The sequence below is a fragment of the Taudactylus pleione genome, unplaced genomic scaffold, assembly GCF_031769625.1.
Source record: "Taudactylus pleione unplaced genomic scaffold, aTauple2 ptg000179l, whole genome shotgun sequence".
Classification (NCBI taxonomy): Eukaryota; Metazoa; Chordata; class Amphibia; order Anura; family Myobatrachidae; genus Taudactylus; species Taudactylus pleione.
In genome coordinates, this window is record NW_028284581.1 from 30,218,848 (window position 1) to 30,231,397 (window position 12,550).

The 12,550-nt window shown below is 39.3% G+C and overlaps 1 protein-coding gene across 1 annotated transcript in view; it reads right to left on the reverse strand.

Moving 5' to 3' along the window:
• Positions 1-12,550, reverse strand: part of DOK6 (docking protein 6) — a 355,747-nt gene that overhangs the window by 180,481 nt on the left and 162,716 nt on the right. The window contains exon 6 of the mRNA XM_088475936.1: positions 11,257-11,395. Coding sequence (XP_088332062.1) covers positions 11,257-11,395 — 139 coding nt within the window. The remainder of the gene's footprint in view (positions 1-11,256; positions 11,396-12,550) is intronic.

Genomic DNA, 12,550 nt, shown 5'->3' on the forward strand with positions numbered 1-12,550 from the left:
TAGTATAATAAAAAGTAAGTAGTAATATTACATCTGTAAATATCACTGACCCATAATATCTTTTCCTAAACAGGGATGACGGTATTAGACTTTGTAAACCAAAACTAGTCATTGCTGCTTATGTATATATGAACAGTTGATAAAATAGTGTTTTGTATTTCCTGAATTAACATTTACTGAGGTTAGATTACATTTTTAATCTTGTCACGTAATGTTATGTGTCTGTTTTGGTGCCATAATGAAACTATTGATGTACAGTATAAGCTTCCTTTTTTAAAGGAGTGTTAACAAAGCACGTACAGAGCCATGCTAACATTCAGGTTACAACTTAATTAAAGCTAAGAGATGCAAATAGTTTTCCATTATGTGCACATTATTAGATAAGACTATTGGCTCATATTTAATGTTTTAATGGATTACAGGAAGATTTCCATATACATACATAGTCAATTACTTAAAGACTACATGAACTGTTAAATAGATTCCTTATTATATCTTGAGATAAAATACATATTACACAGCTCTGTACAGATTATGGTTATTCATGTCCCAGTGGAATTGCCAGTATATGTTCTCTAGATGTGTCCTTGCTCATCTAGCCTACATATGCCATGCAGCATATACCAATGGGGGGCGGGGCATTTATATCCTACAATATATAGAAGAGGGGGCCCTAGACTGCACACCCTAAATATATGTTATATATTAATTATGGGAGGTGCTACCTGTGGACCTATTGTTACAAACACAAGAAGAAAAAGTACAAGTGCACAACTCCAACATTACTAACTATATATAATACATTATGCAATAGAATTTTGCAATAAATAGAGGTTTTAGCATAATCATGGCCATGGTTATGGGCCTACCCACCGTGCCCAGGTAACCTCTGAGGGTAGGTCCCTAACATACTGGGGTTGAAATCCAGAGCGCAGGACACCCCCCAAACAGGCCCAGCTGAGCCACCCCAAAGCATCACTCTAACTCCTACAGTATATCTTTATTGGTACAGCCCGAAACAGCTCCAGTGGCAACTGCTCATCAAAGCTATATGCAGAGAGGGGCCCCCTGCTACCTTAAGAGTTGCATTATCATTATATCAGGCCTCAATGTTTAAGGGAACTGCTCAGCATACAGTGCAGAAAGAGGAACTGTGAGGAAGGGAAGGAAAAATCCCTAGTGCAAGTACTACATTAAACAATAGAAAAGTATTTCCACAATACTGCACTACAGAAAATGTGTGTGTGGGGGAGGGGGGATTATTTATTATTATGTATTAAAAAATAAATAAATGTGACACATTTTGTTTTTTATTTTACTTAAGGGGCCACACATTTTAAAACTTAAGGTTGCTCAGATAATTATATTTCTAGTAAATGGGACACATAATATTGTTAGTAATAATAATAATAATAATAATAATAATAATAATAATAATAATAATAATAATAATAATTATTATTATTATTATTATTAGAAACAAAGGGCACAGATTATTATTTTAATAAAGGAAGCAGAGAATATAATACTGTATATTGAAAAAAGGGGATAACCCCTATTTAAAGACAATCACATGTGAAACTGTCTGTATTAAAGATGTCCTGCAGTAATAGGTTTCACATCTATGGAAAACTAGACAGGGGTACTTTGTACCCTAGCCTGTTGCTGAAGTGGCATGTCTTGTACTGCCTAGGGTCACTAGCATAATTCGGGGGATGATAGACCATCCAGGGGGGCATATCTAGCTCAATTTTTATGTAATCAATCCCCTTCTCATCATTGTCTCCGCAATCTATGCATATATAATGTTCTAAGCAATCTCCCTAACTCCTTCACCTCACTTACTTAGTAGCTGCCCAGCCAGTTTCTGTTCTTAGAAGAAAAAATGGGAGCGCTGACAGTGGCTGCTGGTTTAAAAAAATATTTTAATTATTTTTTTATTGCATATAACACTATTCCCAATACATTTAAAACAACAAAATATGGAAATGCAGATGGATATAATTAATTAGGTTTAAAATGCCACAATTTTTAAGAGCATGGAGCCGGCTCCACCATATAATAATGATTATTAAAAAATTCCTCCAAAAACTTATGCAAGATAGTCTTTCTATAATACACACATTAGGATGAAATGGAGCGTATGTGAAAGTCACTGGTCACAACCTATCAGCATAGATTTAATAGCTTGTTGATGTTTGTATCCACTTATACCCAGTTAATAGAGGGTTAATGAGTGTGAAGATAGTAGCGCAGCTTTTTCAACACCAATTAAAATGTTAGTATTACAGCGTTAATATTATAGTGGATAATAGGTAATTCCTACAATGAATATATTACCATCCAACCATTTGGGTAGACAAAGCAAGGTGCAATGTGGCAGTTAACCTCTACCCCAATCCCAGGGGGAGGAAGCTCAAGCAATTGTCACCTGCTCACAGATGTGGAAGCGTAACAGCCAAAAAGTTTTACCACTTAGTGCATCATGTGGTCCGGAGGTGCATACATCCTCAAGCAGAGGGACCTCTACTCCTGGATCCTGGCACTTCTTACCGCTCATGGTGAACCAGTAGAATGGATGGATGGGCTGCTGACCGCTGCTAGCTAGTACCGCTCTGTCTACACACTGCTGCAGAGTCTGATGAAACCGCCGCGTCATTGGGCGGAGAAACACATCAGGTGACTCGTGGAATGCAGGTGGCACGCATATTGGGAGCCGGAAATACATCACCGGAAGTGACGGAGCGGCACCAGCCAGCGTGCAACAGCATGAGACAAAAAAAAATGATAGTAAAATAACAAATCTAATGAAGGAAAAACCTTATGGGCTAGGAAGAAAATATTTATTTGGCAGTTAGAAATGGCAATGCATTTTGTGTTCAGCTAACCCCTTCTTCAGGCTAGTAATGAAGATTGAGCTGTGGAGGGGTTTAAGTAAGAGATTTGAAGAGGATAATGATGATGATTGCCATGGTAATCAATTACTGTTAGAGAGAAAAAATTGCAGCATATAAATATGGGACTCAGGGCTGTGTGAAAACCTAAGGTCTGCAGTGAAATGATGGCACATTTTGCAGTAGAAGATAGCCTGGCAATGACATGCCACAAGTGGCTATGTTTTCCATTTAAGAACGGATTGTGGCTCTGTTTACAAATGGACGGTTGTTAAGGAACATGTGCATGACTTTAGCAGAGTATTAATAGTGTCACCGGGGCTGATTTCTGAAGGTTCCGTGTGTGGTGACTGTACAAGGAACTTGTGTATGATTGAGCAATGTGACAAACACAAATTTAAAATAGTATAGGTAATCATGAATGGGGAGCGATCATGTAAAAGGGGTGTGACATGGTGCATTGGAGGAATTGCATAAAGTGTTGCAGGGACCTTAGGGAAGAAGATGTAAAACATTCTAAAAGCATTTATTTTGAGGAGTAAATAATAAATATGATGAGAGTACATAGAGAACCATGCAGGAACTTTACAGAGGAACCAGAAAACTTCTTAGAAAAAAATCTTAAAGACATTAAAATATTACAAAAAATAATATTATATAAATATATATAATAAAAAATAAAATTGAAAAATATACATTATAAAAATATATAAAATTGAGTCTCAAAGATAAATATGGTGAGCCTAAAAGTTTATGAACACAAATTAAAATAAACAAATCAGACTTGTAAGTCACATATATAAAATCATAGAATAACAAGTAGGAGACCAGGTGAAAGGACATTCAAAAGTTGATACAGGAACTTATGGTCACAGAAAGGATGCAAGATCTATATCTTTGTACCCTACCATCCCTACACCCTGCCCGGCGGTATACATTCTGGACTGGAGGTGCTCACTGCAAACATCCATGAGGCTAAGAGCAGCATATCACCTTCATCTTCACAGCCCACCTGGGATTTAACAATCTGGACCGGAGGTGCTCACTGCCAAAGCCTGTGTTATGGGTAAGTGTGGGACTGCTGAACTGACATCTATTGTTTTCATTATCTACTAGCTGGGATACCCAGCATTGCCCAGGTTGAAGACTGGACCCTGCAGCACACCTGCAGCCTTTTATTTGTTTACATTATCCTTGTCTATAACCCCATTCCATAGATCCTGAAAAGGTTCCCAATGTTTGCTAACATTTATGCAAACAGTGGTGTAACTACCATTGGTGTAAGGGGTGCGGCTGTTATGGTGCCCAACCTACTCTGTGGCCCGTCACTCCCCCTGCACCCAGTCATGCACACAAGATGGGCTTGTCCAGTCTGGGCTGCCAAGGAGGGCCCGGGTGTCAGCAGTGTTGATTTGATGCTTGCTTGCCAGCTGATTGCAGCTGGTGCACCTACAGGCAGACATGCAGAGACAGCAGTGCCAGTCACAAGGCAATCAGAGCTTGCAGACCGGCAGCCAATCTGCAATGGCAGGTCCTAATTGGCTGCTGGTCCACAAGTGCTGATTGGCTCACGAATGGCACCAAAGTCAAATTGCACCAGTGCTGTCTGTCCATGTATGCTGCTACCTATGCCCGCTGTAAGTATCTGGTGGTCCGGCACCAATCCACACCTGTATGATGCTGATGGCACACAGGAGGAGGCAAGAGGCTGCTGGAGGGACATGGAGAGGTGAGTTGCTGGAGGCATAATGTGTAATGGGTATTACTGAGTGGCATAATGTTATAAGGGGCACTACTGTTTAGCTGAATGTGTAAGAGCACTACTATTGTGTGGATAAAAGTTTTATATGGGGCACTACTACTAAGTGGCATAATCTGTCAAGGGCATTACTGTGTAGTGTAAGGGGCATTATTGTGTGGCATAATGTATAAGGGGCACTTCTATTACATGGCATAATGTGTATAAGGGATACTACTGTGTGGCATAACCTGAATGGGCTCTGTGTGGCATAACATGAATGGACACTGTGAGGGGGCAAATGTATGTGTTTTGTTTTAATTCTGGGGGGCTTTTAAGATCTTGCTATGTGGCCCACAAAGTCCTAGATACGCCCTTGCATACAAACAGAGGGCTGACTACTATATATGGTAATTTTAAAAAGGACTAACACCAGATTTAATATGAATTTGCATGAGTCATAAAGTTTGACACTTGCACAAACTGTGAGGTTAAAAGGATACTTTTGTAAATTTCACAAAGGTTTTTGGCAAAATGCCAATTTTGTCTGGAGCTACTCCAGAACCTGTGTAATTTAAGAGTGTCCCAATTCTTAGGGATTGTGTGATAATTTTTGTCCCTGATGAAATTCAAAGCTTTGAATGCCCAAAGCTGAAACATCACCTACCTACAGAGTGTAACTGTGTGAGATTGCACCACACCACCATCATCTCGAAGGAACATATCAGGGCCACAACTAGCTATGGGCGAGCAGTGCGGCCACACAGAGCACAGCACTCTGTGGATGGCACCAGCAACCTCCCATGGCCCTTGTATCTTGCTAGCTTGGTGCCTGGAGGGGCACCCTGCAGCCAGAATCACAGATGCAATGCCACCGGAAGCATTCTCTGGGTGCTCCAAATGCTTGACTGCAGCCATAACTTCCTAGAAACTTATGTTGAACAGTTCTACTGCCCAGAGCAAATCTTAAGGCAAATAGCAATGCCCCCAGGAAATTGTGTTTTCTATAGTTAATGTTCATCTCACTACAGTGCCATTTCTTAAGCTTTTCCAGAACAGGGAAAAACAGTGTGAAGTTAATAAGTGAGCACTGTGTTGTTGCTTTGCTTCGTGGCTCACTTACTAACACTGTCTGTTTATCAAAAATGCTGACAGCACCAGTTATTTTGCAGACAAGCACTGATATGTTGTCCAACATTAGGATCAGCCTGGCACAGCTGACACACAACATTTCTACAGTAGCTCTGCAATGTAGTGGTTGAGATACCAACTGCCTAAAACCTAGGAACCTTCCATCTTTCCCAACAGATACAATGTTTTTCCTAATTGTTCAGAATGTTGGGAGTTATATCCCACATATTTCTAAAGATGAGAAGTTTGGTTCTGCTGAAAACCTAACAAACCCAAACTTTGGGGTTCTGAGTCAAACGAAGACCTGACTCGGATCACTTTTCAGTTTCTGAATAGAACCAAGTCCTTATTCGGATCAATTTTGAGGTTCTGAGTAAAACCAAATCCCAGCTTGGGTCTTCCCGCAAGTCAGATGTTGTATCTATAAACCGAATTTTGCGTGTTTTCAATTGCATGTAAGTTCCTCCCTTATGATGTCAGGAAATTAATGTTATTGATGTTAATAATACTATAGGAACAAAAACAGAGTCAAGTTACATGATTTTACAGTAGCTGTTTTTATAATTTTTTTTTAAGAAATCCAAAACCAAACCGATCTAAAACAATTTTGGCTGGTTTTACCAATAGCATAACATTTGAGGGTGGTTTTGTCCACGCACATCTCTACTCCTTACTGTTCTGCCCAATGAATGTGGTATCAAAGAGTGTATTTGGAAATATGAAAAGCTTCGGGGCAGCCTTGCTCTTTACATGCACCAGACATGTACCCAAAAATTGTAATGTTGAGAGGTATTCAAAGAAAATATTAATTCAACATTACAGTTTTCCAACAAAAAAAATTGGTAGCATCCAAGGAAAATTTGTTCTAAATCAAATGAATTTTACCACTTGTGCTGTCATAGTTGAGATTTATAGGATTCATGTTGTGCATATACATTTTTGTAACCTTTATTAAAATCTTGAAAGAAGTGTTCATGATATTGACAGAGCAGAATTGCAAAAGAAATGATGTGGGAAAAAGTTCCCACTGCTGAAAAATATTCTAATTACCAAAGGGATATAGGGACATATAAAACATGAGGCTTAAGGGTGAAATATTATGTATTGTTGGCAGAGGAGAACGAGAAATGAAGGTTTTAAGTTGTAAATATTATATTGTTCAAACATAGTGTATGAGCAAGTGTTATTCTTTATTATCTTTGTTACTCTCGGCTGTGGATGATCTTAAAATTGACACCACAATGAAAACTACTAAACTTGTTGCTTCTGTGAAATTCCTTATCAACAAAGGTATTATGAGAACATGTTTTACAACTGTTTAAAAACATTTTAATGCCTCACTGCAACAATGTTTATCCCCAATTTCTACAGTCTCATGTCTTTATCTGTCAGTCTCAAATTTTATTTAATTCTAGGAATAACCCTTGATTAAGTGGCTACGGCTTCTCTTTCCACTCAGCAGCCACCACAATTTCAAGGGGCATACTAAACAAAAGTGTTGTCCAAAGTGTTGACAAATGAAGAAGTATGCACCCTCTTCTTCTCTTCCCACTCTGCTACTTTACCTCTTGAGCCTACCCCACACATATTAGTTGATTGCAATCTTCATGTCTGTAAATATTCTCTCTCTCCCCTTTTTTCATTCCATCATTATTGAAGCATGCTTTAATGACTCCTATTCTAACCAATTGGACCCTCTTCATTCAGGCTTGCATTTCACTCCACATAGTCTACACTAGCTATTGTGGTCAATGATTTGAACACTGCTAAATCTAAAGACCATTACTCACTTCTAATTCTTCTAGGTCTCTCTGCTGCATTAGATGCTGTTTACCACTTCTCCTACAATCACTACATTCCCTACATCTTCAAGACACAGCCCTATTTTGGTTCTCACACTCGCCCCTTCTATGTTTTTGTCTCTGGATCTGCCTCCTTTCTGATTCTTCTATCAGTTGGAGTACCACAAGGCTGCTAGGTCCTCTGCTTTTCTCTACCTATTCTATTTCTCTTGGTAATCTAATAGGCTGCTTTGGGTGTCAGTATCACTTCCATGCTGATGATACCCCAAGATCTGACACCATCTATATTAGTATGTGTTACTGAATGCCTCTTTGTTATTCAAAATTAAATGCCCTCTAATTCCAACTTTCAAAAACAGAGTTGCTAATGCTCCCACCAGTTTGCAATGATTAGAACCTGCTTACCTGATATCTCTACATCTTTGGACAACCTGTACATTAACCGTACTTCTCAAGTGTACTGCCTACTGTAGGTTCATCCTTGACATCTTGACCAGAATATGCACATATCTCACATTAAACAATGCTTTAAATGTAATACTGTACACTCACTCACTGCCAGCACTGACTAATGCAAATCCCTTCTCACCTTGCACACCTTTACTTGTAAAATGTTCTATTAGTCCTGCTCCACTCTGTCCTACAAGCTGTCTTCATTTTACCAAATTAAATAGAAAAAAATTCCAAAAAATACAAAGCTGTTAATTAAACTGCACTGAAATACATTTTTTCCCCTTTCTCAAAATATCTCAAGTTGACCCCACTTAGATCTGCACCTCTCATCCACATTCGTTATTTGCCCGCATTTCTGGCTACTGGACTTGTATCAACTGCAGACAGTCTTGTAGTATGAGGGAGGATGTCTGTGGAATACATTCCCTCCTTTTGCAAGACTTTCCACTTGCCCCAAGCCTTGAAACTAGGCAAGATTAACACATTTTTGAGACATCTTCTTTACTTCTAGAAACTATTCTATCCAATTTACCATCACACTATATAGTTCACACAAGGTGTTTTCTCTCCCTGGGACTGCCAGTCCAGACTGCAATTAGCAGAGAGAGCACTTCCAATGGGAAGCTACCACCCTGCTATCTGGCTTCTAAGGGCTGAAGCTGATGCAGTCCCTAGAAGCCTGGGCTGCTTGTCAATTGTGCACCTGTGCGTGGTCCCTTGCATGTGAACAAGCTGGCTGCACATTTCAGAGTGCAGAGTAGCAGACCCCCCAGGAGTTATAGGTTTTAGCCACCACTGCCAGTATCCATTCTTGTCCAAAACCACCACCTGGAGAAAGCCCATTCAAACATGTAGAGAATACACAAACTTCATACAGATAGTGCCGCAGAACTTGATACCAGCTTTTGTGAATTTCAGACCATAGATAATACCAATTGAGACACAGCAGGTGCGGCTTATTTAGGGTCCCCCATAGATATGCCTGCAATTGGGATCAAACACTTAATTTACCTTACTGTTGTCTGTTAGCTGTAGTTCACATGACAGATTAAATGTATGAACCCAGCTCTGTGAGGGGGACGTAGTTTGTATCCCGGCTGTCGAGATGTCGGTGCTCCAAATGCCAGCCCGGAATCCTGACACCTGTCAGAATCCCGGCGCTTGCTCCCTGATGGTAAGTATTGGGGTTGGGGGAGGGTTAGGTGTTAGGAACTAGGGGGAGGGCTACGGTTAACCTGTAGGGGGAGGGTTTGGTTTAGGCTGCGGGAATGGGTGGGTTAGGTTTAGGCTGCAGAGAAGGGTGGGTTAGGTTTAGGCTGTGCGGAGGGGTGGGTTAGGTTTAGGCTGCGGGGAAGGGTGGGTTAGGTTTAGGCTGCGGGGAGGAGTGGGGTAGGTTTAGGCTGCGGGGAGGGGGAATTAGGTTTAGAGTTAAGGTTAGGATACTTACCTGCAGGTGTCATACCCTAACCTTGTAGGGATGTCGGTGTTGGGATTCTGACCACCAGGATCCTGAGCTAACATTAGTGTGGATTGGAATAAAATATTCTACAACTGGACTGTTACTTACTGCTTTACTTTTTTCAAGCCAAAGGTTGAAAACATTTTTGTTTTATGGGGTGTTCATTTAAATGTAGTGACAATAACAAGTCCTACTTACAAGATGTAAACATTTTAAGTCCTCTATAACTTGATATATTTTAAATTACATTTTGCATATGTGGCAATAGGTGGGTAAAAGTCACTGTTAGTAAAGGTGCAATCCTCCCTGGGTTATAGCTCTGACTTGTCACAGTGATTTTGAATGTAAAAATGTGTTCAGGGAGAGGGGTTTCCAGTTAGGAGGGGAGAAGAAATAATCAGTGTTTAAACTTGTGTTTTAGTAAAGTCATTTCCTATACTATCTGATCATTGTCCCTTATGTTTATATAATTGTTTCCCAGAACTAACTGTCCAGCAATCTACCTTATATAAGTTCAGTCAATCATGTCCCTTCCCTGTAGAGCCTGATAGCAGTACCTAAGAAGACAAGAGGTGGGTAAGTCCATGGGTATACAAAGAGGATGATTCTGCAATTGGTACAGTATCAGCCAACAGTACATTTTTTTCTGAGGTACTAGAAGAAACAGTGGGTGTCATGTGAATCCAGCGGCAAAGGCACCTTTATCAGTCTGTAAGCTTAGCCAACTAGTATTACCCTGCCACGAGTAAGCAGATGGCTGTACATAGATACTGTATTGCCCTGACTATAATTAAGAGTCTAGGAGAACGAAAAAAGCTGTTTAGGATAGTACTCAGCACAATATCTGGTTACTTGTATGTACCTTCTGTATGTCTGCTGAGACCACTTGTTATAAAGGTGGTGGATTGTATTATGCTTAAAATAAACTAGGTTTACTATTCACTACCTCTCTGAGCATTATTCTCTACCCAGAAATGTGTCCAATTGGGAGCAGCCTTGTGGTGCGTAATTGAGGAGATATTCAGCCAAATAGATTTCATACAATGCATCCTCCATTGGATATCCTGTCAGCATGGTATAAAGTAGAAGGAATTTATATTTAAGCCATATGTATATATTTTTATATCATGACATGATAAAATTATACTATGAGAGACCATTTATAGATCACTTAGGGCCTGATTCAGTGACGGGTGCAAATCCCATTATGACTGCGATTCCGTATACAATGAACTTGTGAAAATATGCTAATGTCTTAACCGCAGTGTTGTGCACTGAGATGCCCATCTCCAGAGTCTGACATGCGCCACTCACATTCAAAGCAACAACTCGGAATCATCAGTCGCACATTGGTTGCACATCTAACTACTGAGTAAGCCAATGCTGCCTCAAGCTGAGCGGCTCTCCTAAGAAACCAGGGCCTCTCCAGATGCAAACTAATTTGCAGAGCCTTACTAGAGCATGCCCAGAAAATGGTCCTGACACACCTGCATTTTTGTAACCACCCCCTACTACCTACCCCAAATGCTGACTACCTATCACTTACTTTGCAAATAAATCCACTCTGCAACCCCAAACGCTAATCCATCGCCATACATGCGCAGTTCGGCTTTGATGTGCAGTGGCAAAATATCACTACACTGCATCCAACATCAACACTGCATCCTAGTCTCTTATATAATAAGTCAATGTTTCAAAAACTAACTAGTAATCAGTATTAAGTAAATATGGAACATAATTCATATTTTAACAGTTAATTTATATAAAGAATATACTTACTCTTGCTTTCTTTTCCAGTTCTAACATTAGCCTTTCATGCTGTTCAGCTATTGCCAATGTAGCAGAATGGACTTTTTGATAAATCATCTCTCCTTCTCTTGTCTGAAATGTAAATAGCCCCTCACCTGTGTCACACATTCTAAATAAAACAAACAAAATAACACATTGATTAAACTGTATCCATCAATCTCACATCTGCAAATAATGTCATATAACAAGGCGTTCAATATGTAAATGTAAAATCATGTAAATACATATTTTAATAAATTTATTTTATTTATTGGTTTTTGCAAAATATAAAATCGAGAACAAATATCAACAGTAGATGACAAAAATATTCAAAGGTATAAAACCGGTATATGTGGAATAGATAACAGGATATATCAATTATCTGAACATCAAAAATGAGGAAAGGAAAACTAAACCTCAGATTGTACAAGACTTCATCCCTAACCGTAAGAGAAATGCATATGTAGAAAGCATCAATAAAACATAAGGCGGTGAAAGCAATGGGCCGTGTCGCTCTATAGAATCAAGATAATTGTTTAGAAAAAGAAAAACATAAATATATACATTTTCATAGAGTTGTGTGCTTTAGGAAAAAGGGGCAGTGGACCATAGGTGAAGCAAGGAGTTGGCAGGGGGAGGATATCAATGGAAGATGACACAAATCCAGGCTGACAGTCAGATACAGCAATCCAAACCAGCTGGTCATGACAACAGTGCACCTCGATCGCTTCCCAAAATCACACTGCCAGCAGGAAAGGGAATAACAGGCTCATTTGCATTTGCTGAGCAAATTATTAATATTTCACCTTCAATTACACACAGGTATGTTGCATAGGTCTCAAAAGTTCAATAAGAATCACAAAGAATATGCTACAAAAAATGTTTTCAAGGCTTAGTTACAAATAATTATTAATAAAATGATATACATATTAACATGCAAATAATTTCAGAAATAAAAAGGAATAACACAGAGTTTTAGGACACATAAAATGAGGCCAAAAATCTGTTGTACAAGAGATCACAGCAAATTAGTTTGTTACATATCAGCCTAAGGCTTCTCCCCGGAAATGGACACTGAATGCTGGGTTGCGTTGCTTTTATAGACTTCAAACTTTTTTTTTGTTCCCAATTGAACAGGTTCTCCCTATCAGGTTAGCAGGGCCTAAGATTTACCATATACCTCTTGTCATAATGATATGTGAAGTGTATTATCCATCTGGTCAGGAAATATTTTGGATTTAGTGATATGCAAAGTCATATAAACTTTTCTCTCTGAGGAATGTAA